This window comes from Melospiza melodia, chromosome 28 (genome assembly GCF_035770615.1).
Source record: "Melospiza melodia melodia isolate bMelMel2 chromosome 28, bMelMel2.pri, whole genome shotgun sequence".
Classification (NCBI taxonomy): domain Eukaryota; kingdom Metazoa; phylum Chordata; class Aves; order Passeriformes; family Passerellidae; genus Melospiza; species Melospiza melodia.
In genome coordinates this window covers 5145572-5173301 of record NC_086221.1, presented here as the reverse complement: position 1 = coordinate 5173301, position 27730 = coordinate 5145572, and the positions used below count along the sequence as shown (strand labels likewise).

Here is a 27730-nt window from a genome sequence, read left to right as displayed (position 1 = left end):
ATGCCGAGCACCCCGCGGCCTGTGGGGGCCTCGCGGAGCGAGTTCGGCTGAGGGGAGAAGGGAGGCGAGCGCTGGAGCTCCGCAGCCCCGGTGCGGAGTTTGGCTGAGGGGAGAAGCGGGGCCAGAGCGGTAGCTCCACAGCCCCTGGCACGATCCCTGCCCGGCGGCCTCCTCTCCCCCAGGCCGAGCACTCCGCGGTGTGCGGCGGTCCCGTAGGGCGGGTTCGGCTGAGGGGACAAGCGAGGGAGCGCTGGAGCTCCGCAGCCCCGGGTGCGGGGTCCCGTAGGGCGGGTGTAGCTCAGGGGAGAAGCGAGGCGAGCGCTGGAGCGCCGCAGCCCCGGGTGTCCTGCGAGGCTAAGGTTTAGCTCAGGGGTGAACCGAGCTGAGCGCCGGAGCTCCGCAGCCCCCGGGAGCGAGGATCGCGTAGGGCGGTTTAACTCAGGGGAGAAGCGCAGCCCCGGTTGCTGGGGTCCCGTAGGGCGGGTTTAGCTCAGGGGAGAAGGCGCAGCCCCACCAGCGGGGGTCTCACGGGGCGGGTTTAGCTGAGGGGAGAACCGAAGCCAGCGCTGGAGCTCCGCAGCCCCGGGTGTCCTGCGAGGCGGGTTTAGCTCAGGGGAGAACCGAGCTGAGCGCCGGAGCTCCGCAGCCCCCGGGAGTGGGGGTCCCGTAGGGCGGGTTTTGCTCAGGGGAGAAGGCGCAGCCTCGCCAGCGGGGGTCTCATGGGGCGGGTTTAGCTGAGGGGAAAACCGAAGCCAGCGCTGGAGCTCCGCAGCCCCGGGCGCGATCCCGCCCCGGCAGCGCTGCGCAGGCGCGGGCGGGCGGGCGGGGGCCGTTCCCGGGGCAACGGCCGGGCCGGGCCGGGGCCGAGCGGCCGCGCTGGGCAGCGGCACCCGCCGGGAATGGGGCCCGCGCCGGGGCCCCCCCGACACGATGCTGCTCGGCAGGAAGCCGGACGGGCCTCTCGCCGCGGGTGAGGAGGAGGAGGGGGCGGCCGGGGGTCCCGCGGGGTTGGGGGAAAGGGCGGGATGCGGTTTGGGTCGGTGGCCGCCGAGCCCCCCGCGTGGTCCCAGCCGTCCGTCGGGTCTGTCGCGATAGGCGTCGCGATTTTAAGTTTTTGAGCAGTCGACAGCGAGAGACGCCGCCTTATTTTTTTTTCCTTCCCCACGCTTTTGCAGCTGTGATTCTCACATCTCATTTTTAAGGGATAACCTGCTTTAAAGGATAGTCCTATCAAGCGTTTAAGTATTTGCTCGTTTTCTGCTCGTTTGGGATTATCCTGATTAAGGGGAAGCGGGGGGAATGGTGGTCAGTGATTCTTAGGGATGTATTTTTTTGCACTGCAGAAGTTGATTAACAAAAAAGAATCTCTAAATTAAAAGTATCTCGAATTAAGATTTCCCAGAAGCATCGCACTCCTGCGGTTTGAAAATTCAGTTAAATTCCAAAGATCATTTAATGAATGAAGGACAGTCGATGATTTTACAGACTAAATGTGCATTTAAGCGTTTGGCTCTATCTCTGTCGGTGTGAATTGTGGTGAATAACTGGTTTGTGTGTGGGACCGTTCCAGCCAGGATTGGAGATGGATTATACGACTCCTATATGAGGATAGATGAGTGTAGATACCCAGAGCCTACAAATGAAGAACGGAGCCCCTCGGGAATTCCTCCCCTTTCAAGACCTCATGTGAGTATTTTTAAGTCATCTGTGTCTTCACGTTGTGCTGTGTGGGAGTGAGAGCTGTGTGGGGGTCTCATACCTCCCTACAGGGAATAGATTTTAAAAGTGGCATTTTGCAGCTTTGTAGAGGCTTCTTCAAATTATTGGGTTTTTTGAGCACAAAAATGATGTGCTGTATTCAGTGCAGAACTTGCTGGCAGCCTCAGGAACCCCATCTTACTGCCCTCACCTCGTGTTTTAATTAAAAAAAAAGTTACTTTACAAAGGCTTAAAGCGTTGTGCCGTGTCACCTTGTACTCTGATAAGTCAATCCACACATGCTTTGCTCTGCCTCCTCCCGCAGGTTCCCATTTTAGTTTTCCCTCATGAAAATTCTGACGGGTAAGTAACGTAGGAGCAGTGTGAGTCTGTGTGGCTGCCAAACACCTCACAAAAGTACCTTTCTGCTCTGAAAACTTGGGCATTATCTGTCACTTCTTTTGCTACCAAAATAGTCCTTATGAGGTGAAGGTGTTGCCGGGCTCTTTCATCAGGGCTCTGTTCCCTCAGCAGATGTGGGGCTGGGAGATTTTTTTTCCCTTTAATTGGCTCAGTAGTGCTCGTGTTCAGCTGTACTTTTGTACACTGATCTGTCCTTTAGATGGGTTTTAAATGTGTTCTGGCTCTTGTTGAGTTCTGGCAGAAGGGAAGGAGCTTAAGCTTAAAAAAAAAACCTCTCACTTTCTAAAAAGTGAAAATAGACATTGCCCTGAGTGGGGAATGCATTTGGAAATCATCACCTTGTGGGATTTTGTTGTAACAAATTTGGTCTGTGCAAACTCAGGGGCATGAGTCTGGGTTTTTTTTTTCCCCCTTTTTGGAAATGTTGAGGGGGAACAGAAGGAATTTGGAGTTCTGTGGAGCAGCAGGGTTTGAAGAGTGGTGGGCTGGGGTTTTTTGTGTGCAGGGATATGGAAACATTTCAGCTGCAGTGTTTCAAGCTGTAGTGGGACTTCACTTGTTCATAACTGAGTACAAGTCAGTAGAGTGGAACTATCCAACGAAATACAAATATAAACCCATGAATATTTTGTTTGATTTGTCTTCATCTGTGTTTTTTTCCTTGAAGCCTGTTAACTTCTTAGGGCAAGGTTAAAGATTTTTAGCATGCCCAGTTTGTGTGGTGATGTATCAATAAAATCCATCCTCAGTTGTATCAGGCAAGCAGGAGCTGAGGCTGAAAATGGTGGGGCTGAGTTTTAATGGGAAAATACCCATTAAATGGGTATTTAAAAATATTTAAAATACCCATTAATGACAATTTTAGTTTTCTTGCAAGATGTTTTATTATAATGTAATGTTGCATGAGAATTGAGGAGTTGTGCTGACTGCAGCTCCCCATTCCTTCATCTGAGCCTGCAGAGAACACAAAATCTCTCTGCTTTGAGAATACATGAGCTGGATCCAGTCTCTGCTTAATTCAGAGCATCTCTGCAAACCAGTTTGTGTAGGAATTGCAGCAACTGTTTCCTTGTCAGTGAAAATGGAGTTTTATCAGGGAGAGTTTTCAACAGGGTGCCACTGGTGTTGTCAGCCTCATTTCTCGCCTGCACTTCAGCAATTAAACAAAAAACTTGTGGAGGCTGGGATTTGTAAAATAAAGCTGTTGAAAGAAAGCTGGTGTTACCCAGGAGTCATCTGAGTGCAGCTCTCCTGAGTTCAAGTGAAGATGGAGCTATATTTGTGTCTCACCATCATGTGGCAACTGATTTTGGGAGTCCTCTAAGAATGAAAATTGAGACCTTACTACCGTTGAGTCAGGTTTGAAATCCAAAGCCATAATTCCTTCATTAAGAAATCGTTCCAGGATAAATGGAATCATGGATTCCTGGTTTATTTAGGGATTCAAAGGTACAAAATGTTTGCTATGAACAGCAGCACAAGCAGAGCTGCTGCTACTCTTGGGCGGAGAATATTTAAACAAGTGTGACCATAGTTCTGTGTTTATATCTTCTGTTTATTTGTAAACTTTCTGTTTGGGTCTGCTAACTGAAGAGACTTTGAGCCAGCTCTGAAAAAATGTCATTCTTATCTCGGAGGTTCAGGCAGGCTCCAAGAAAAAGGCGTTTATCCCGAGTTAGCAGGGCTGGGCTCTGTTGTTTTCATTGCAGCCTCTGGCTAGGCGTGTCCCTCCCAGTACATTGCATTTTGGACTTGATAGGAGGAGTGGAGCTTGGTAGGATCTCTCCATGTTGATAAGAGCTGATTTCTGCAGGGAAATACCCATTTTTTGGTGCTTATGAGCAAGAACTAACATTTCAGGGCAGCACCAACAAACAGAGTCTTTTATGAGCTGTGTGTAGTTGGCTTTGGGGAGAACATTCACTTCCCTTATTTGCTGACCCTGCTGAGATGTTGGACTGGATGTAACTAAAAAGGAATTTGGTTTTATGGCCGTGGGGCTGCAGGTTTATTTATATTTTTTTGTTTGATTCCTATGTAGTTATTTTGGTTTTCAGGGATTTGGTTTGGCATGTGTCTGAGATCTTTATTTTTAGATTAAAGGACAAAATGGAAAACAGATGTTGCTGCTTCAGTCAGGGCTTCTTCAATTCTGCCCGGGATGGGACAACACCTCTGTGCTGCCTCTCAGCAAGCAGGAAAAGGAAAAACTGCAGTGCTGGTGGGGAACTGACCTCCGGGGTGTTCAGAATTTACTAAATAGTAAAATTGACAAGCCTGGAAAATTTCACAGTGTTTTTCTCACCTTCTATGGGTTTGTTTCAGATGTAAATATTTTAGCACATGGTGCTAAGAGGGAGTGCTTGCAGACTGCTCTCAGCTGAGTTGGAGTGGGAGTTGTTCCTGGTTATTCAAGTGTGTGTTAAGAGAGTTGTGCAGCTCTCTCTTCCCTCTGTGACAGTGCCAGGACCCAAGAGAACGGCTGGAGCTGTGTCAGGGGGGTTTAGGTTGGATAAAAGTTCCTCCCCAAAGGGTGGTGGGGCATAGAACAGGCTGCCCAGGGCATGGGCACAGCCCCAAGGCTGCCAGAGCTCCAGAGAAACGCTCTCAGGGGCTGGGAGGGATTTTTGTGGGTCTCTTCCAGTTCAGCATATTCTATAATTCCACCCTGATTTCAAAGAGAGGTGTGGATATGATGATGTTTTCCCCTTGAAATTACCCCCCCACAATTAATTTTTAGATTCTAAAGGTTGGTTTACCTTGCCTTGCCCTGTCCTTCTGCTGTTCCTCATGCAGCTGCCTCACAGCAGCCATATGTCACCTGCTGGGGTTGCTTTGTGTCCCTTTGGCAGCGTGGCTGTGCAATCCTCCTGCCACTTCTCTGCACATCCACGTTCCATTCCCTGCTCCAGACAGGTGCAAGTTGCATCTGTTGGTGGTTGTGCTGCTGCACCCACGTTTGAAGCTAAACATAGCTGTTCCCTGGCCCTGCACAGGCTGGAGATGGGTATTTTGTGGTTGTTTGAGTCTTTGGCTGTCTAGGGTTTCCCTTTCTGGATTTAAAAGCACATGTGCTGTTTCAGGGAGTTGCTTTCTCTTTGTGTACCCTTCTATAACTATGCTTGTAACTTAATTTAGCCCAGCATTTTATATTTGTTCCTAATAAATGCCAAACTGATCCGTGTTACCGATTTTCTGTTGGTAGTGATTTTATTTTTAATCTGTGCTTTAAAAGATAAACTAAACTACTTTTTTCCTTGTAGGTTTCTATCAACAAACTTATAATGAAGGATCACCCTCTGGCTGCAAATCAGGTCAAAGTGGAGCAGTTATTTGAGGACTCTGGCAACAGAAGGAGCAGCACTCTTCACTCTGCAGGCCTTACTCCAGAAAGATCTCTCCCTTCTCTGTCCAAAGAGAAAAGCCTAGAGAGCCTGGGTGCCAGAGGCAATGGAAGCTCCTTGAAATCACATAAAGCTATCTCCCAAGCTCCAGAGGAAGCTGTCAAACAATTCAAACATCTGCTGTCACCTTATGAGCAGCAGGAGATCTTCAGTTTCTCTGAGATTTACTTTGTGGGGCCGTCTGCCAAAAAGAGGCAGGGGGTGGTCGGCGGCCCCAACAACGGCGGCTACGACGACGACCAAGGCAGCTACATCCACGTGCCCCACGACCACCTGGCCTACAGGTATGAGGTGCTCAAAATCATTGGAAAAGGCAGTTTTGGACAAGTTGCTAAAGTCTATGATCACAAACTCCACCAACACCTGGCCTTAAAGATGGTTCGCAATGAGAAGAGGTTCCATCGGCAAGCTGCCGAGGAGATCAGGATCCTGGAGCACCTGAAGAAGCAGGATAAAACAGGCAGCATGAATGTGATCCACATGCTGGAGAGCTTCACCTTTCGGAACCACATCTGCATGACCTTTGAACTCTTGAGTATGAACCTGTATGAGCTGATTAAAAGGAATAAATTTCAGGGGTTTAGCCTCCAGTTGGTTCGAAAGTTCGCTCACTCCATCCTGCAGTGTTTGGATGCCCTTTATAGAAACAGAATCATCCACTGTGACTTGAAGCCAGAAAATATCCTCCTAAAACAGCAAGGGAGGAGTGGAATCAAGGTTATAGATTTTGGGTCCAGCTGTTTTGAGCACCAAAGAGTCTACACCTACATCCAGTCCCGGTTTTATCGGGCGCCAGAGGTGATCCTGGGGAGCCGCTATGGGATGCCCATAGACATGTGGAGCTTTGGCTGCATTCTGGTGGAGCTTTTGACTGGCTACCCTCTTTTCCCTGGAGAGGACGAGGCAGACCAGCTGGCCTGTATCATGGAACTTCTTGGAATGCCACCTCAGAAGCTTTTGGATCAATCCAAACGAGCCAAGAACTTCATCAACTCCAAGGGTCACCCCCGTTACTGCACGGTGCTGACGCAGCCCGACGGGAAGGTGACCCTGAGCGGGAGCCGCTCGCGCCGGGGCAAGGTCAGGGGTGCCCCGGGGAACAAGGACTGGGTGACAGCTCTGAAGGGCTGTGATGACCCCTTGTTCACTGGTTTCCTCAAGGACTGCCTCAGCTGGGATCCCTCCACACGCATGATTCCCAGCCAGGCCCTGCGGCACCCCTGGATCTGCAAACGGGTGCCCAAAGCGGCCGCCTTGGAGAAAAGCTCCGGCAGGAGGATTTCCAGCTATTCAGGTTCCTTCCAAGGAATTGCTAACAAGCTGCCTCCTGTGGCTGCAGTCCCCAGCAAGCTGAGGGCCAGTCTGGCCACTGAGCCCAGTGGCAGCATCCCTCTGTGTACTGTGCTCCCCAAACTGGTCAGCTAGTGGGGAGTGCTGGGTTCCCAGGATACCCCGTGTGTGTTCACTGTCTGTTCATGCCCTGGGAGGAAATGAAATGAGAGGGTTTTAATGGATTTACTCTGTGTTAGGGGCTCAGGCTGGAATATTGGAAGGTCAGTCAGAAATGTGCACATTAAAGGGCTGATTTTATCCAGTTGCTTCACTCACACCTGGTGCATACCCCACTCAGCTGGGGAGTTCAGAGACACTTTGGCTGATGTGCTGTTTAAAAATGCTGGTTTAGAAATCAAACCATTTATCATGGTTCAACAGGTTCTTTTGCTTAAGGCAGGAAAGGAACTTGATTCAAACTCCATGTTTTTAGTTGTCTCCAGCTGAACTCTTTCTGTTCCAGGGGAAAGTTTTTAAATCTCTTATCAAAAGCACAAATGCATTAATGTAATGCATTAGGAACTTATTTGCAAATTGCTTAAGTTTGAAGAATTTTATTTCTCTGCGTTGCTTTTCCCTTATCTGTCCTGGGATTTTAAAAACTGTGATGGGATGTAGACACCAAAGGAATTTGTCATTGGAAAAGAAAATACTCAGATGATAAAATTTCAAAGCAGCCATGAAAAAATGAAATGCCATGAAACACAGGATATATCTAAATAAAACTACTAATTTCTGTAACACTTGCTATTTCCCCCTAAAAATCTATGGAAAGCTTGTAGGGGAATTTGGGATCAGGCCTGCTCCATCACAATTGTGGGCCAGTTTGTTCAGGTAATGATTGAATTCTCTGTTTCTTTGGAGCTCAGATTTCCATCATCAGTTCTGCCAGGTGTGTTTCTTTGTTTTTCCTGTGTTTCTAAAACAAAAATGTTGAACTTCAAGAGCTGGTTTATATCCATGTTTGAGATCCTGATAATTGCAAAAAATTATCTTTTTGTGTAGAGTGAATTCCATTGAATTACATGAAGCTCTTTTAATAAAAATGCAAACATGCCACCCCTGTCAGACAAGTAGAACTTTTTCAGACCCAGGGCTGTGACTGGAAAATGAGGGAGGGTGGGGAAACACACATTAATAATTGGGAGTGTGCTCTGAAATCCCAACAAAATCTCTGGAAACATAACCAGGAAAGGCTGATAAGGTGCAAGAACTGGCTGATCCAAATGGAAATATTTAATGGGAAGAGCTGCTTTGTTTCTAATTGCCTTCCTTCAGGCCTTTGGGTGCCTACATTTTCTCATTCTTGAACTCCATGAGCTTGTATTTCCTCTTCCTTTATCTCCCCAGAACATGCCAGGGTGGTGTGACCTGTCCCAAGCACAGCACAGCTTGTTGGGGCTGTTCCTTGCAGCCTCACATGGCTCAAGTCCATCCCCAGAACCATCTGATCCCTTGCCAGGTGCCTGAGCAGGACTTTAAATGCAATTTAGAGCTTTTAGGAACAGAAGGTTTGAAATGTAATCACTTTCTCCACAGCAGGTTTTGAATGCTCAAAGAAGGAGACTCTCACTATGCAAACAAAGGAGTCACCAGGGTGATTTTAAAGATAAATGAGCAAATGTTCAGTAGGAGACCCTTCCCCTGAGGAGATGGGGCTGCTCTGGCCCCTCTGGGTCATTACACCCTACAAAAAAACCTCAAAAAGACTCAGCCAAAGCTCCAAAGGGCTTTAAACTGAGGTGCTGAAATGGAGATTCTCATGTGTGGAGCTTTTCTGAGTTGTTTTGTTGAGCAAGTGTCAATGCAGTGAGCTTAGTAATGATATTAAAATAACAGTCTGGCCCTTATCCTGCAGCAGGCAGCATGGATGGGCTGCCCTGGGTCACTCACAACAACACATGGCTGGGATTTTTAATTTTGCTAGGCTGAGTGAAGTTTTATTTGAATGGAGAACCAGGGAAGTGGATTCTGGAGGGAAGTGGCAGAAGACACCTTTGATTTTAGTAAAATCTCTAGTAGATCTGGCATATTTTCAAAAAAAATTCTTCCTTTTCTGCCCTTTACATTTCTTTTTAACAAAACACACCAGGTGAGAGAGGAGAAGGGAACCTTTCAGGGTGCATGGAAAAGGATTTTATAGAGAAGAAAAGGTGGTGCTGGAGCCTGGCAGAAAGAGCAGTGGTGGTGTCCTGGGTGCTGCTCAGGGCTCAGGAACACACAGCAGGGTCCTGGTTCAAAACCATTCTCTTTATAAAAACTAGAATAATATTGATAATTCTGTGACTTGTGGGAAGAGGTGGCTGTGAGGGAACTCCTCCTGTGGCACACTGAGTAATTTTGCTTAAGGCTGGGGCTGTGAAGCTGCAGATAAAGCAATTAACTGGCAAAACTGTGGCTTTTCATCTAGAAAATGTGTTCAGCATGCCCTGACTGCCCTGACTGCACATGGTGTTTGTTTAAGACTTGCTCTTCTTTACTTGCTACTGCCATATTTGAAAATCAAATATGTAGTTAAGTGAATTGCTAATTTGGGTGAGAAGGAAAAGCAGCCTCAGCAGTTTTACTGGGCTGGAAACTTCTTCCTAACCCAGGAGACACAGCTGAGAATATTGGGGTCTTGTTTCCAATCACTAATCCCCAATTTCTTCATAAAACATTTGCTTTTGGTGAATTGTTTGATGCAGAATTCCCAAAGTGGGAGAGTCAATAAATATCCTGTGAGGAATCATTCCTGCAGACCCTGGAGCCAATAAATATCCTGTGAGGAAACATTTAAACACACCCTGGAGTGGTTCAGTTCCCTGTGAAAGGGATCAGGACTTGTCCAAGCCCCACTGGGGGACCCTGGGCTGTGTCACTGTCATTTATCAGGGTTGGGCATGGTCTCGGTGCCTGTGCTCACCAGATATGGCCAAACCTCAAAGCCACACTTGTTTTTGGGAAACCAAACCCTGGTGAGCTCTGAAATCACCAGAAACCAGCACATCATTAGCTGTGCTGCTGCTGAGGATGTTGGAATTGGCCTAAAATTTAAAATGTCTGAGTAAATAAAAAGCAGTTTTTATTTCTGAGGGAGCTTTGCTTTGTTGAGCTGCCAGCACTGGCACCTCAGTCTTGTTCTCAGAAGTTACACAGAGCACATGCAAATCACTGGTGTTTACAGCAAATCAGGCACTGCATTTCTAAAATCACCCAAACCTGTTGTAAAATGCTCTTTAAGAGTGTTTTACTGCCCTGTGAGAGGTGCAAACAACAAATGTTCTTTGGCTGCAGTTCCAGCTCTTTGGCTCAGCAATATTTTTATGTAAATCAATGACAATGCATCAGCAGCACATCTGAAAGAATTAAACCTAAATGTAGAGATTTTCTGGGTAGAACAAACACACCTCATTGGTGTTTTTATCCTCTCAGCCTGCTGGGATGGAAATCTTAGTTGACCCAAGAATTCACAGCAGATTAATAGGACAGATTTAATATAAATTTGTGGAAGAGTGAGTGATTGCTTACAATCTTTTTTACCTCATGCAGCTGAAAACTTTTTAAGCAGTTGCAGAACTTCTTTGCAATGATTACCATCTTCAGAACTACCTCTCAAACAAACACAGGGTCCTTTCTAAAGGGCTGATCAGTGCAGCTCTCCTGGGTTTTTTACTTGTTTGATACCAAAAGCTGTCCTGGCTGTGGAACATGTATATGATGATCTCAGCAATGTCTTGCTAATCCCAGGCACACAAGCAAAAGGCTGATGCTGCACCCAGAGATCTCTGCTGAAATGATACAAATCCCCTGCCTGCCAAAGTTTAATTCCCTTGTGGAAGGGGAGAGGCGAAATAATATGGAAAGATCTGTGGGACTTGTGTGCAGCACCAGCTGAGACTGAAAACCAACCCTGCTCAGAGACTTTAATGAAAAATTCTGAGGTTTCTGCATGTGCTGGGTGCTCAGAGCTGTGGGTGCCAGGCAGTTTTGGTGTTGGGCAGTGTGATTTCATATTTGGTGCTTCACAGGATCCTGGAATTGTGAAAAGCCCTCCAGGATCCTCAATTCCAACCTGTGCCTGATCCCCACCCAGTCACAGGGCCAGCAGGGCTGTGAGATAACCAATGGGGCTGTGAAATAACCAACAGGGCTGTGAAATATCCAGTGGGGCTGTGAAATAACCAACGGGGGCTGTGAAATATCCAGTGGGGCTGTGAAATAACCAACGGGGGCTGTGAAATAACCAGTGGGGCTGTGAAATAACCAGTGGGGCTGTGAGATAACCAATGGGGCTGTGAAATAACCAACGGGGCTGTGAAATATCCAGTGGGGCTGTGAAATAACCAATGGGGCTGTGAGATAACCAATGGGGCTGTGAAATAACCAACAGGGCTGTGAAATAACTAACAGGGCTGTGAAATATCCAGTGGGGCTGTGAGATAACCAACGGGGCTGTGAGATAACCAATGGGGCTGTGAAATAACCAAGGGGGGCTGTGAAATAACCAACAGGGCTGTGAAATAACCAGCAGGGCTGTGAAATATCCAGTGGGGCTGTGAAATAACCAACGGGGTTGTGAGATGACCCTGCAGGGATGGGCACTCCAAACCCCCCGGGGCAGCCCCTTCCAGCCCTTTCCATGAGGAAATTCCTGCTGGTGACCAACCTGAGCCTCCCCAGCCCAGCCTGAGGCCATTCCCTCTCCTCCTGTCCTGTTCCCTGGGATAAGATCCCAAATCCCCCCCAGCTGTCCCCTCCTGGCAGGGAGTTGTGCAGAGCCTAAAGATCACAGACACCACTTGATTTTTCTTTTTTTCATTAATTTAAGGGCAGTTTGTGGAAATAAACACACCTCCTACATCTCATTAGAGAGCTCTCATGTTCCACAACACCACTGATGCCTCCAGCTCTGTAACTCCCTCTGTACCAGGACAAATCCATGGCTCCAGAACATTTTCCTGGATTTTTTTATTCCAAATCAGAGGGGCTGGCAGGGTTGGGCAGCCTGTGCTGTCCCAGAGCCTCCCCACACACAGCACTCAGGGTTTTACCAGCCTCCCTGCAGCCACGTTCCTGTTCAGGAGCTTTTACACATTGCAGATGTTCCAGCTAAATGTCAGCAGTGCTCAGAATCTGCAGCTTTGCCTTTTTATTAGAAATGTTGTGATGAGGTGTGATGGGGTGGGGAAGGTGGAAAACATTGGAGGTGCATGTGGATATATAACCGTGGAAGAACATTCTGGAAATCAGTCAAGTCTCAAACTATGTATCTAAATGTAATGAGCAGATTTCTTGAAGTTGTACTTTGGGTCATTTTTAAAAAGAAAATAAATGCATCATTTTTCTTTAGCAATCGAGTGTGCAAATTCCTTAAAGTCCTTGATTAAAATAAAAAAAAAAAAAAGAAAATAATTCTTTCCAGATGGTGGAATTTACCTTGTGCTGGCAGACACCACCTCCTGTGGCATCTGCCTGGAGAGGAGAGAAAATTGTCACAGTGTGAGTGGGAGGTTTCTGTGTCTGTGCTAAACGTGATGAAGCTCTGCTCTGACAAATGTTCCCCTCGTTAACAGTGCTGTAATTAGAACACACCAGAGTTTTGCCATGACATTCTTCAGTTGTCACTTTCTTATTCAGCCCACTAGAGAGCTTTTTAAAGCCCAGAATCCTGCTTATCCCCAGGCTGAAAGGAGAAATCCAGTAATAGCCACTTAGGGAAGATTTGCTTTTATTAGAAACCTATAAATGGGTAACTTACTGTACACAAGTGGATATTGGGATGGTTTGAAGATGAAATCATGCTCCAATAAAAGGTCTCCAGCTACAACCTGGGTGATTAAACCATGTGTGTTAGACAACACAGTGGATTTTTACCTCATTTTAATGTCAGTGAAGAGCAAATACCTGATTATTAAAAGGCTTGCAAGCTAAAAACAGTAAAAAAATATATGTAGAGATTTAGATGTTTTTGTTTGTGATATATGTATATAAATGTGTGGCTCTGTGTTCAGCCACAGGACACTCTCTGAGTGACATTTTCTCAAGCACAGCCCCTCAGATTATAAAAATAAGCTTATCTGCCCTGCTGTAATGCTTGTTGATGTAACTTGATAAGGGATTGTCTCCCAGATTCTGCTGTCTAAGCTGCACCAGGAGCTGTGAGGGGAAATTATGTTCGGTGCCAGTGGAGGGCTGGGGAATCCAACAGCAGAGCTGAGCCTGGCAAAATCCTGCTGAGGGATGTTGGTGAAAACCTGAATTTGCACCAAGATTCACAGAATTCACAGAATTACTGGGTTGGAAGAGACCTTAAAGATCATTGAGTCCAAAACAGCCCCAACACCTCAACTCAACCCTGGCACCCAGTGCCACATCCAGGCTTGGTTAAACACACCCAGGGATGGTGACTCCACCACCTCCCCGGGCAGAACGTTCCAGAACTTTATCACCCTTTCTGTAAAAAACTTTTTCCTGATATACAATCTAAAGATTTTATTATCATTCCATTTCTTTTCTATTCCTTGCTAGCCTTCTGATGAAATATTTTTTCTTCTATTCTTTTAGTATGGTTGTAATATATCAATATAATATAATAAATACAATATAATATGATATTATTAATATAATACAATACAATACAGTACAATACAGTATAATACAATACAGTATACTATAATATAATACGATATGATATGATATATAATATAATATAACATAATAATATAATAATATAATATAATAATATAATATAATAAATAATAATATATAATAATATAATATATAATATTATGTTATTATATATAATAATATATATAATATATATTCTATTCTATTCTATTCTATTCTATTCTATTCTATATATAATAATATAATATAGTATAATTATAACATAATGTAATATAATATAATATAATATAATATAATATAATATAATATAATATAATATAATATAATATAATATAATATAATATAATATAATATAATATAATATAATATAATATAATATAATATAATATAATATAATATAATATAATATAATATAATATAATATAATACAATACAATATAATACATTTCAGCCTTCTGAAACATGGATTAGTCAAGGTTTTCATCCCTTCCCTCATCCTGGCACCCCTGTGAGCACACCACATTCTTGACTCATATTCCTGTGGTCCCATCCCTCTCCCTGCAGAGTTTACAGGGGAATGATAAATGTGATTTCCTGGGTGCAAGATGCAGACAGACATCTGGGCAAAGCTGAGCTTATAAGGAGCGGCAGGAGAGTTTGGGATTGTTGGCACCAGCCGCTTTCCCCTCCCCTCTCAGACAGGGGGATTTAAATAATCGCTCCTGAAGGGTGCTGGGCTCGCTCCCTTTGTCTGCGGGCATGGAATAGCTGCCCGAATGGAGTCTGCCCATTCTCAAAGGCGGAGAGGAGCAGCCCCAGCCCTGGCAGAGCAGCAGAGCCATGTAAGGGTTTGCATTCCTCCCCGGCTCGGAAGCTCTGGAATTCCGCTCTACAAGCGCAGCGCCGTCCCCGGAGTGATGGGCTGGGATGGAGGGAGGAAGGCACAGACCGGGATTACAATAATTAATGTAATTAAGCATAGCCGAGAAAGGGGTTGAGAGCAATAAAGCACGTGCTTGATTAGCCCGCAGAAAGGGCTGCTGGAGGTATGGAGTGCTGACACAATCTGGGCTGGATTTAATAGGTATTAAATAAATAACATTTTAAAATAATTAATTAAATTTGTAACATTTTTTAAATTTAATTTTTTAAAATTTTTGAAATTTAAAATTTGAAATTTTTAAAATGTTATTTTTTAAATCAATTTTTGAAATTTAAAAATTTAAAAATTTAAAAAAATTAAAATTTTAAAAATTCTAAACATTTTTATTTTATAAAAATTATATTTATAAATATATTAATAAATATATAAATATATAAATAAGTATATTTTATAAATGTTTACATTTATGAAATATATTATATAAAAATAGCTATATTTAGAAATATAAATGAAAATATAATGTATAATATATATTATATAATACATATAATATATTATATAATACATATAATATATTATATATAATATCATATATATAATATATATATAATATATATAATATATAAAATTATATAATGTATATAACATAATATATATAATATATAAAATTTGCTATATTTAGAAATATAAATAAAAATATATAAATATATATTAAAATACAATTTTAATACATTTATAAATATTATTTATAATATTTATAATATTAATGTTTATTTATATATAAAACATATAAAATATATTTATAAATATATTTTTATTTTATTTTATGATTTCCATTTTAATTATGGCAACACCTCACAGAGCAGGTTAAGTGTTGCCACAATTAAAACGGAAATTATAAATGTGAGCGAGGGTCTCTCCAGGTGAGAAATTACACAGCCAGGCCTTGCCCTGGGTGTTTTTGTTCTCACAGCTGCTGAGGACATGGAAATGCAAGAACTCCTGACCAAGAAGCTGCTGGCAGAGTGGAGTTCAGCTGCCTTGACCTTCAAGGGCTTTGTGGTGGGCACCCACGTGAGGATGATCTTGTAGGGCAGGGAAAAGAGTTGGGAAAATAATTTCCAGCCTGGCCCACTCAGCAAGAGCCTCAGAGCTCGCTCAAAGTGGGTGGAAAATGAGGAGAAGGCAAAAGAAGGATTTAATTTAATCCTGTGCCAGGTCTGACCAGGAATCCCGAGGTCCTTGGCCGTGTCCTGCCCTGCCCGGGGCTCTGCAGGGCAGTGCCACCTCCTGTGACCCTGTCCCATGTCCTGCCCCTCCACAGCCCCCTGTGCCAGCAGCAGCAGCAGCCCCAGGAGCTGCCAGCCTCTGCAGCAGGTGCTAATGATGGATGGCATAAATGGAATTATATGTGAGGTGTGAGCAGCCAGCTGTAAAGCCCTCAAACAGGAAAGGTCGTGCGAGTCATTTACACCAGAGCTGCTCTGCCCCCAGAGCCACAAACACAGATAAATTCGGGCAGGCAGGGAGAGGGGGATGATTTTTATTATTTAAGGCTGACTCTGAGACAGGAGCTGCAGATCCCACTGGATCCCCTGCACAATTCCCTTCATTGCTGTTTTAAATACAGGCAGACAAGGAGAGGGGGACAAATTTTTGGTTTGAGGCTGACTCTCTGAGACAGGAGCTGCAGATCCCCTGTAGATCCCCTGTAGATCCCCTGCACAATTCCCTTTCTTTCTGTTTTAAATAAAGGCAGGTAAGGAGAGAGGGATGATTTTTTTGTCTGAGGCTGACTCTGAGACAGGAGCTGCAGATCCCCTGTAGATCCCCTTGCACAATTCCCTTCGTTGCTGTTTTAAATTCAGGCAGACAAGGAGAATGAGATGATTTTTTTAATCTGGGGCTCACTCTCTGAGACAGGAGCTGCAGATCCCTTTGGATCCCTTGCACAGTTCCCTTCATTTTAAATACAGGCAGGCAAGGAGATGGAGATGATTTTTTTTTTTTTTTTGTCTGACAGAGGAGCTGCAGATCCCCTGCACAATTCCCTTTGTCTCTGTTTTAAATTTGGGCAGGCAAGGAGAGGTGGATGATTTTTTTCATCTGAGGCTGACTGTCTGAGACAGAAGCTGCAGATCCCTTTGTATCCCCTGCACAATTCCCTTCCCTGATGTTTTAAATTCAAGCAGGCAAGCAGATGTGGATGATTTCTTTATCTGAACCAGGAGCTGCAGATCCCCCTGGATCCCCTGCACAATTCCCTTCCCTGCTGTTTTCCCGTGCGCAGCTCAGCCCCTGGCGTGGTTTGGGCTGGATGCTCTCGGGTCCTGTGTGAGGCTGGAGCTGTGCAGCTCCTGCAGCTCCTCAGACTCCTGGAGGAGCCTGGAGAAATGTGCTGCCCACCTTTTCATGCTCTGTTTGTTCTTTGGACGAGATAAAAGCAGAAACAATGAGGGTGGTTCGAGATGATTTTCCTCCTTGCCGTGGATGTGCCCCACAGCACCTCACAACCACAGGACATTTGCAGCCTTCAAAGATTTGCAGATCTTCAAAAATTCCCGTTTAATGTGGTCACTGGTGGCTGGACAGGCTGGCAGTGCCAGCTGGGGGTGTGTGTGGTCAGAGGGGAGCTGCTGGTTATTTTGGGAGGTGCAGGAGGGCAGCAAACAGGCCAGCTTTCATTTTCCAGCCAGCTGGTGCTAATTCAGGAGGGTTCAGCAGTGCCAGCTGCGTGGAGCTGAGCTGACCAGGCCTTGGTGACACAGCCTGGCCGCAGCGTGTCACCTCCCTGGCCACCTCGTTCCTCATCATGGCCATGGCTGTGCTTCCAGGAGGAGAAAAAGGTGACAGGAGAGGTAAGAAAGAATCTCCAATCTGCCTTTTCTTCTCCTTTTCCCCTGTCTAATGATCACATGCTTTGTTAGAACTATTTCCAGGCCCATCTTCAGTGCTGGCAGGACTCAGAATGGTCTTTGACACATCCCCATGTGATGGGAAATGCACCAGAGTGACACAAACCTTTCTAAATATTCTTTGATGATGTTTTGATGATTTTTTTTCCCTATTAAACTAAACCCAGAGCTTCATGCATCCCCTGCACTGCTGGGTCTGGAGAAATTGGCCTTTATGAGCTGCTTTCTCATGTTCTGGTCTCATTCCACAGCCCTTTCTGGCTCTGCTTTGTGCTGTACCCAGCATTTCCACCCGCACACCAGCATCCCAAAGCCTGTGGTAGATAAAGGGCAGTGAGGATGCTGCAGGGAGCCCCAGACCTCCACGGAGCCATCCTGCTGAAACTTGCAGCCCATGGATGCTCCAGGGAGCTCACACCCCAAACAAAAACCTCTGCACAACAAATCTCTCTCACCCCCCCCCAAAAAAAACCCCACCAAAAAACAAAAAAACAAAAAAAACAAAACCAAAACCCTAATAAACACCCAATAAAGTGATTTCCATCTTTGTTTTCTATCTTGGTGCATACAGGGCAGTGAGGATGCTGCAGGGAACCCCAGACCTCCATGGAATCATCCTGCTGTCACCTGCAGCCTGTGGATGCTCTGAGGAGATCACACCCCAAGGAAAAACCTCTTTACAACAAATCTCTCCCACCCTCCAAAAAAAGAACCACCAAAAAAAACTCTGAACAAACACCCAAAAAAGAGAGTTCCATATTGGTACACAAAGTGAGGATGCTGCAGGGAGTCCCAGACCTCCATGGAGCCATCCTGCTGCCACTTGCAGAATCTGGATGCTCTGAGGAGCTCACATCCCAAGGAAAAACCTTTGTACAACAAATCTCTCCCACCAAAACAAAACAAAAACAAATAAACAAAAACAACAACAACAACAACAAAATACCCCAAGCAAACACCAAACAAACAGAGTTCCATCTTGGTACATAAAGTGAGGATGCTGCAGGGAGCCCCAGACCTCCACTGAGCCATCCTGCTGAAACTTGCAGCCCATAGATGCTCCGGGGAACTCGCACCCCAAGCAAAAACCTCTTTACAACAAATCTTTCCCACCCCAAAAGAAAACTAACCAAAAAAACCTGAAGAAATACCCCAAAAAAGTGATTTCTTGGTACATAAAGGGCAGTGAGGATGCTGCAGGGAGCCCCAGACCTCTATGGAATCACCCTGCTGCTACTTGCAGCCTGTGGATGCTCTGAGGAGCTCACACCCCAAGCAAAAACCTTTTTACAACAAATCTCTCCCACCCAAAAAAAAGAACCACCAAAAAACCTCTAAACAAACACCCAAAAAAGTGATTTACATATCGGAACATAAAGTGAAGATGCTGCAGGGAGCCCCAGACCTCCATGGAACCATCCTGCTGCCACCTGCAGCCCATGGATGCTCCGGGGAACTCACATCCCAAGCAAAAACCTCTGCACAACAAATCTCTCCCACCCAAAAAAAAAAAAAAAAACAAACAAAACAAAAAAAACCCCACCAAAAAACCTCTAAACAAACACCAAAAAAAGTGATTTCCATCTTGGTTTTCTATCTTGGTACATAAAGGGCAGTGAGGATGCTGCAGGGAGCCCCAGACCTCCATGGAACCATCCTGCTGCCACTTGCAGCCTGTGGATGCTTTAGGGAACTCTTTCCAACAAATCTCTCCCACCCAAAAAAAGAAACCACCCAAAACCCCCTGAACAAGCCCCCAAAGAGGAGCGTCCCAGCTGCGCGGGGCCGTTGCTGTGTTTGCAGTTGCTACACACACAGGTTTATTTCTGGAGCCCCGCATGCCAGCCCGGGGCTGTGCAATGCAATCCCGAGCACCGGGGCCGCTCCGGAGCTCCCAGCCCGGCCCCGCAGCTGCTCGCCCTGACCCGGCCGCTTTTGGCCTCGCCTCGGTGGCCCGAGGGCTCTTCCAGCCTGGGAGGAAGCTCCGGTAAAGCCCCGGTACAGCCCCGGTACAGCTCCGGTACAGCCCCGGTACAGCTCCGGTACAGCCCCGGTACAGCCCGGCCAGCCCCGGTACAGCCCCGGTACAGCTTCGGTACAGCCCCGGTACAGGCCCGGTACAGCCCCGGTACAGCTCCAGTACAGCCCGGCCAGCCCCGGTACAGCCCCGGTAAAGCCACGGTAAAGCCCCGGTACAGCCCCGGTACAGCCCCAGTACAGCCCCGGTACAGCCTCGGTAAAGCCCCGGTATAGCCCCGGTACAGCCCCAGTACAGCCCCGGTACAGCTCCGGTACAGCTCCGGTTCAGCCCCGGTACAGCCCGACCAGCCCCGGTACAGCTCCGGTACAGCCCCGGTACAGCCCCGGTACAGCTCCGGTACAGCCCCGGTAAAGCTCCGGTACAGCCCCGGTACAGCCCCGGTACAGCCCCGGTACAGCTCCAGTACAGCCCCGGTACAGCCCGGCCAGCCCTGGTACAGCCCCGGTACAGCCCCGGTACAGCCCCGGTACAGCCCCGGTACAGCCCGACCAGCCCCGGTACAGCTCCGGTACAGCCCCGGTACAGCTCCGGTACAGCTCCGGTACAGCCCCGGTACAGCCCCGGTACAGCCCCGGTAAAGCTCCAGTACAGCCCTGGTACAGCCCCGGTACAGCCCCGGTACAGCCCCGGTACAGCCCCGGTACAGCCTGGCCAGCCCCGCTGCCCGTAGCTCCTGTGCAGGGCGGGAGGGCTGAGCTGGGCTGGGGTCACTGCCACCCCTTGGATTGTCCCCAGATCCTCTGGGATTGTCCCCAGATCCTTCACCCAGGGCTGCACTGCTGGGGCAGGGTCACTGCCACCTCGGATTGTCCCCAACCCCTCATCCGGGGCAGCGTTGGTGGGGTGGGGTCACTGCCACCCCTCGAATTGTCCCCAAATCCATCACCGCCACCTCTGATTGTCCCCAAATCCTCTGGGATTGTCCCCAGATCCCTCACCCAGGGCTGTGCTGGTGGAGCAGGGTCACTGCCACCTCAGATTGTCCCCGAATCCTCTGGGATTGTCCCCCAATCCCTCACCCAGAGGTGTGCTGGAGTGGGGTCACTGCCACCTCAGCTTGTCTCCAAATCCCTCATCCAGGGCAGTGTTGGTGGGGTGGGGTCACTGCCACCCCTTGATTGTCCCCAAACCCTCATCCAGAAATCTGCTGGTGGGGCAGGGTCACTGCCACCTCTGATTGTCCCCAAATCCCTCACCCAGGGCTATGCTGCTGGGCTAGGGTCACTGCCACCTCTGGCATTGTCCCCAACCTCGAACCAGGGCTGTGCTGCGCTGGGGTCACTGCCACGCCTAGGATTGTCCCCAAATCCCTCACTGACACCTCAGATTGTCCCCAGATCCCTCACCCAGGGATGTGCTGGTGGGGCAGGGTCACTGCCACCTCGGATTGTCCCCAAATCCCTCACTGCCACCTCTGATTGTCCCCAACCCCTCATCCAGGCCTGTGCTGCCGTGGTGGAGTCACTGCCACCCCTTGATTGTCCCTAAAACCCAACCCAGGGCTGTGCTGGTGGGGTGGGGTCACTGCCACTCCTCGGGTTGTCCCCAACCCCTCATCCAAGGCTGTGCTCACTGCCACCTCTCAGACTGTCCCCTCACCCAGGGCTGTGCTGGTGGGGTGGCAGTGACTGCCACCCCTCAGATTGTCCCCAGCCCCCTGCCCAGTGTTTCCAGCCCGTTGCAGGGGCTGGGCTGAGCTGTGGCTCCCTGCTGGCTCACAGTGCCCCCCTGACACAGGGACACTGGTGACAATGGTGTCCCCCAGCTGCCACAGGTCCTTGGGGCCAGCAGCAGCAGCAGCAGCAGCAGCGTGGGCTGCATCTGTCCCTCTGGATTAGGGCCAGCCCAGGAGCTGCTTATGCTGATGGGGCTAATCTCCATAATCTTGTCACACAGATGCCTCCTCTGCTGGCAGAGCCAGGGGGATTTGGGTTCTGTGTGGATACCAGCAGGGAGAAGGGCTCTGGGAGGTGGCACAGGCAGGGCTCAGGGGGCAGTGCCAGGCTGGGTTCAGAGGTGGGAAAAGCCTCCTCCTGCTCCAGGGTCCTCCCTTGTCATCTCTGTGTGACCTGCCATCCATGGACAGCAGTGCTGGCCTTAAAACCAGGCCCTAAACCCTTTGCCCCAGCCTTGGGGTTTTTCCCTGTGTGGGATCTGTGGTTTCACCTGTCAGCTGGGCTCCATCCCTTTAAAAGCCAGTTATTTCAGGGCCTGGACATTTCTGTGTTTGTTTTTGTGACTGTGACTGGGGGAAGTACATTTGGCATCATCAGGTGGGCAATGAATCAGTTTCCAGTTTCAGGTGGAAAAATCCTTGTGCTGGGAAAGCAGACTAAGGGGTCAGTGCTGGGGGATCTGGTGTGTTTTTAGTGTTCTCCTGTCTGGTGCTAAACCCTCCCTGGATGGGGGTCACTGATTGAGGTGGACACCCAGGACACGCTGGTTTGTCCCTTAGGTCTTGCTGAGTCCAGGGACAGCAGTGCTGGCCTTAAAACCAGGTCCCTTTGCCCCAGCCTTTGCCTTGGGTTTCACCTGTCAGCTGGGCTCCATCCCTTTAAAAGCCAATTATTTCAGGGCCTGGACATTTCTGTGTTTGTGAGTGGTGGTTTTTGTGACTTTGACTTGTGGAAGTACATTTGGCAATGTGCTTTTTTGGCAATCTGGTGGGCAATGAATCAGGATCCAGTTTCCAGTTTCCAGTTTCAGGTGGAAAAATCCTCATGCTGGGAAAAACAGAGTAAGGGGGATTTTAGCGTTCTCCTGCCTTGTGCTAAACCCCCCCTGGATGGGGGTCACTGATTGAGGTGGACACCAGGACACGCTGTTTTGTCCCTTAGGTCTTGCTGAGTCCAGGGCCAGCGCTGTGTCCCAGCCCTGTGCCAGGCACCAGGCTGGCTGGGAAAGGGGCAGGAAAATCCTCCTCCCGAGCGGGCAGACAGCTCTAATCCCGAGCAGCATTCCCTGCCGTGTCTCACAAGCACGGCTCTGTGTGTCAGCTCGGGAATGCCCGGCGGGAACAGGCCGGGAGCCGTCCCTGCCCGGGAATGCCAGCACCGCCGGGTGATAATCCCCAACGGGAATCCCGGCCCTGGAGCTGCTGTCTCTTCCCACCGAGTGCCAAGGGGTGTCAGGAGCCAGCACATCCCTCTGTCTGTCCCGAGCAGCCCAGACCCTGCCAGGGGGCTCAGAGACCCTGGCACAGAGCCCAAAGCACCTGCGGGTTTGATTATGATCTGTGGAGCAAATTACCAACCTTGTATGAAGATCTGCAAGCCACAACAGTTTAGGTAGAATGATAGTGAAGTTATCATGGGATGGAAAAGTAGATTTTGGGGTTTTTGGTATGGGGTTTCAGGAGGCAAGATGGAGGGAACTGGGTGTGTCCAGCATTTCCCCTTCTTCTTCTTGGCCTCCATCTTCTGCTGTGATGTTGGCACTTTTGGATTTGTTTAGAGTAGAAGCTCACTGTCTAACATGGGTGATAGGTATTGGAAAGTAATTGTAAATACTGTATGTGTGGTTTTTAGTATCAAGACATAACACCATCCTGGGGCAGGCAGAGTGCCTGGACTGTCTTGCTGAGCGGACCTTGTCAGGGCAGGAGAAAATTTTTTATAGATAAGATAAAATAAACAACCTTGAGACAGAGAAATGAAGAGCCCTGACTCCTTCTTCGAGCGCTAGGCTGGGAAAAGAGACTTTTGAACTTTTCTCGGGGTCACTCTGATAAGGTAATGATCCCAACAAAGGGGCATTGCTCCATCCCCTGCTGCCCCAGATTGGTGCTGCCCGGGGTAAATATCCCTGGCAAGGGGCTGGTGCTGCCAGCCGGGCCCAGCCCGTGCCCGGTGGGACAGAGGGTGTCCATAAAAATGAGATTTCTCAGCCTCGCCCTGGGCGGAGCAGCGTGAGAAAGTTCGTGGTTGTGTTTTTGGTAAATAAACGCGAGTCAGAATAGCTGCTTTCATCCTGGAGGATCCCACAGTGATTTATAAATAGATTTGCTGGCCATGCACGAGGATCACTTCCAGGCACTGGGATGCAGCCGCTGCCGGGAGCTGGGCTGGACAAAATCCTCGGTGCAACCTCCAGTGCTCATTTCAGTCCTTCCTTTGCCTTACAGATGGCACTGAGAGTTGTAATGGTGATTAACAGCATCTTTTCAACTCTATCACCCCTCTCCTAAAAAGATTATTTAAAGGAATTATCATTTTTTTAGGTGGCTTTTCACCAGCCTTGTGCTCTCACAGATCCACCCAGGGAGAAGAACAGGATGCACAGAGCCTTAATGATCATTGCCCTCATTTTTGTGGTGTATTTTTTCCTGGCAACTCTGCTAAAATCAAATAACAATCTGGTTTATTACTTGCCATGGAGAGCACGTTCATGGATCAGCCACTGCTGCCAGCCAGTGCCTGTTCCCGAGTGGGAATGGGAGTGCAAGGAGGGAAAAATCAGTTTCCATTCTCATCTGGATGATTTTTCTCCTGGCTGAGAATTGGAGGTCACTGCTGCTGGGTTTGGTGTTCATAGAGGGCTTTTTGAGTTGGTTTGTTCAGGGTTTTTTTTTGTTGTTCTGTTTTTGGTTTTTGGGGTTTTTAAAAAATTTTTTGGGGGGTTTTTGGTTTTTTGTTTGTTTTTTGATAAAAAGGGAGCAAAATCTGGTGGGTTTTTCCCATGCTGGACCCCACATGGTGGCTCTTCCTGTGCTGTGTGAAGCTGTGGGGTGTGTGGGAAGGGCAGTGGGTGGATGTGGGTCCCCAACACCCTCTGGGGAAGAACCTTCTGATATCCAGAAAGTTCAGAAGGTCCAAAAGGTTCAGCCTAACTCTCCTCTGACCCCATTCCCTTGGGAATGAGAGCTGTGGGGAGAACCAGGATGGTTCCCTTTGATCCAGGGGAGAGGAGGCACCTCAGGGTCCCACCCTGGGCTGGGCTGGGGACCCCAGAGGGTCACCCTCTTCTTCTGAGCCTTCTGACGTTTGCCTTCTTTTCTGTAAATAATTATTGTTTTTACATTCCTCTCTAGAGGAGGAGAAATTTAATGGATTGTTGGTTTGTCCAGTGTCATTGGAGAAGCAGCACTTTCATCCATTGTCACTTTTGAATGTCTATAAATATTGGAATCATAAAAAAAACTTCCCTTTTTCTTACCTTACCATTCCAGTGTGAAAAACGCCAATCACTTGGGTATCTTTGTTAAATTTTAAAAGTTTAATGATAATAAAATGGTTATAAAAATAGCAATATAATTAGAGTAATAATAATTTGGACAATTTGGGTTAGGACAATATGAGACAATAGAAACAAAGAGTTATGGACAGTCTGGGTACCTTTTCTGGGCAAAATAAGCCCCAAAAAGGACACACGTTAACAGAGGATTAACCCTTAAAAGCAACAGCCTGTTGCATATTCATACACCTCATACAGGATGCATAAATTCCATTCAAACACAGGATTCTGTCTGGGCAGTGTCAGCTTCTTCCTCCTAATCCTGACAGTGTCTTCAGGGCTGAGTGAGGCGGAAAGAACTCGATAATGGAGTAATAAATTCTCTTTCTCTGAAAGATTCAGGTGTCCTGTGGCTGCTATCTCGCTGCGAGTCCTTTCTTTTTAAAAAAGTATCTTACACAGCACAGTTTCTATTTTAACATTATGTTATAACCTAAAACTACATTTAACACGCTACTTAATAAAATTAACACAACATAACTTTCCAACGTAACACATATATAATATTCATTTGAATATTTGCAAAATGCCAATCATAAAATAGGCGTTTTCCACACCAGCATCAGCGTTGTTTTATCCCGTGCCCTATAAGGACGCCGTTATGGCACAGGGGGACCCGGCGGGACCCGGGGGCCACCTCGTGGCGGCTCCGGGCTGAGCTCCGAGCGGGGCAGGGACACCCCGACACCCCGGGACAGGGACCTGGCACCCCTCTGTCCCCTCTGTGCCACAGATTGATCATTTCGGGGAAATCTCTCTAATTCTGCATCACCGATGCTCCGCTGCTCAGGGGCACAGAAATTTGATTTTTATTTCGATTAAATATTTATGGTCACACGGGGCCTTCTCTTGCTTGCCCTTGCGTGGTTATTTCTTTAATAAATTCTTTATTTCTTAATGAATTCACACCGTAGTGCTCATTGTTTCCCACTGGCCCCAGCAGAAGATTGTCATTGCATTACCTTGCGAAAGGTGAAATGATGGAGAGAAATATCTGTCCCCATGACATGGATTTTATAGCAGGAAGCTTATCAACAAGCATGACTTGAAACACTGGGCCTTCTCTTGCCTGCCCCTCCACGGTTATTTCTTAATAAATTCACACTGAAGGGCTCATTGCTTCCCACTGGCCCCAGCGCAAGATTTTCATTGCAATTACCTTGTGAAAGGTGAAATGATCAACAGAAATATCAGTTCCCATGACATGGATTTTATAGGAGAAATCTTAAGTTTATCAACAAGCATGACTTGAAACACTGGGCCTTCTCTTGCCTGCCCCTCCATGGTTATTTCTTTAATAAATTCTTTATTTCTTAATGAATTCACACCGTAGTGCTCATTGTTTCCCACGGGCCCCAGCAGAATATTGTCACTGCATTACCTTGTGAAAGGTGAAATGATCAACAGAAATATCTGTTCCCATGACATGGATTTTATAGCAGAAATCTTAAGTTTATCAACAAGCACAACTTGAAACAGAGCAAGGACAAACTCCCTGCAAGCATCAGATTTACCTCAGAAATTAAGGTAAATTAAAAGGTGCTGAAGAGGCTTGGTGACAGGACAAGGGAGAATGGTTTTGAATTAAAAGATGGGATGTTTAGATTGGATATTGGGAAGAAAATCTTCCCTTTGAGGGTGGGGAGTGTCCAAGGCCAGGCTGGAGCCACCTGGGATAGGGAAAGCTGTCCCTGCCATGGCAGGGCTGGAACTGGATGAGCTCCAAAGTCATCCAACCCAAACCAATTAATTCTGTGATTAATTGATGTGGTTTCCTGCCCCCCCAGCCTGCAGGCAGAGGGAAGTGGGGCTGTGCTGCCCCAGCTCCAGGAGCCAGCCCAGCCCTGGCCTCGGGTGAGCAACCAAGGAGGAAACTCCATGGGAAAGCCAGGACCCGAGGCTCCCAAACTGTGCCTCCTCTGGGCTGCTGTTTATCTTTGAAATAGCTCAAGGCTCGGGTTACAAAGCAAATATGAATGAAACGAAAGGAAACGGAGCCACGAAATGGGTCAGTCATTTTTCCTTTGACCAGATTCCTCTGCGGACAAAAAAAACTTGGCTTTTAAAAGGCTCCTTTCCCCAGACGTGCTGAGACCAGCCTGAGCAAGGGGACGCCAGAGCTGGGAAAACCCCACAGAGCAGCAGCTTTGATCTGTGCTTGCAGGGTCTGTAGGATTTAACTCCCACCCAAAAACCCCCCTTGTTATCTGGGGTGGAGGGTGCAGGATCTGGGAGATGCTGCAAGGCCCAGAACGAATCCATCCTCCAAGGGGGAAATGTGGTGGTCCCAGGACGAGGGAAGGGATGAGAATCTTGACTCTGTGTTTCAGAAGGCTGATTTATTATTTTATGATATATATTAAAAGAAAATGATATATTATAACTATACTAAAAGACTAGAAGAAAGGATTTCATCAGAAGGAGGGAAGGGGAAGGGGAAAGGGGAAGGGGAAGGGGAAGGGGAAGGGGAAGGGGAAGGGGAAGGGGAAGGGGAAGGGGAAGGGGAAGGGGAAGGGGAAGGGGAAGGGGAAGGGGAAGGGGAAGGGGAAGGGGAGGGAAGGGGAGGGAAGGGGAGGGGAGGGGAGGGGAGGGGAGGGGAGGGGAGGGAAGGGAAGGGAAGGGAAGGGAAGGGAAGGGAAGGGAAGGGAAGGGAAGGGAAGGGAAGGGAAGGGAAGGGAAGGGAAGGAAGGGAAGGGAAGGAAGGGAAGGGAAGGAAGGGAAGGGAAGGAAGGGAAGGGAAAGGAAGGAAAGGAAAGGAAAGGAAAGGAAAGGAAAGGAAAGGAAAGGAAAGGAAAGGAAAGGAAAGGAAAGGAAAGGAAAGGAAAGGAAAGGAAAGGAAAGGAAAGGAAAGGAAAGGAAAGGAAAGGAAAGGAAAGGAAAGGAAAGGAAAGGAAAGGAAAGGAAAGGAAAGGAAAGGAAAGGAAAGGAAAGGAAAGGAAAAGATAATAAAATCTTGTGACTCCTCACAGCCTTGCCACCGGTGGCTGTCATTGGTCACCCAGTAAAAACAATTTCACATGCTGGGTAAACAATTCTCTAAATCACATTCCAAAGCAGCAAAACATGGAGAAGCTGAAGAAGCTTCTCAGGAGAAAAGATCCTAATGAAAGGATTTTTCATCAAACATATCCGTGACAGGGAAATCTCTCAGCCAACGCTCAGCCAGGAGCGGGGGAAGGCTCTGCTGCTCTCC

At 47.5% G+C, this 27730-nt stretch overlaps 1 protein-coding gene across 1 annotated transcript; it reads left to right on the top strand.

Annotated features, from left to right (window-relative positions):
- Positions 1–865: 865 nt before the first annotated feature.
- DYRK3 (dual specificity tyrosine phosphorylation regulated kinase 3) lies at positions 866–12192 on the top strand. The gene is made up of 3 exons (XM_063177716.1): positions 866–970; positions 1571–1686; positions 5385–12192. The coding sequence occupies exons 1-3, from the start codon at positions 931–933 to the stop codon at positions 6948–6950; spliced, it is 1722 nt and encodes a 573-aa protein (XP_063033786.1). The 5' UTR covers positions 866–930; the 3' UTR covers positions 6951–12192.
- Positions 12193–27730: the final 15538 nt, after the last annotated feature.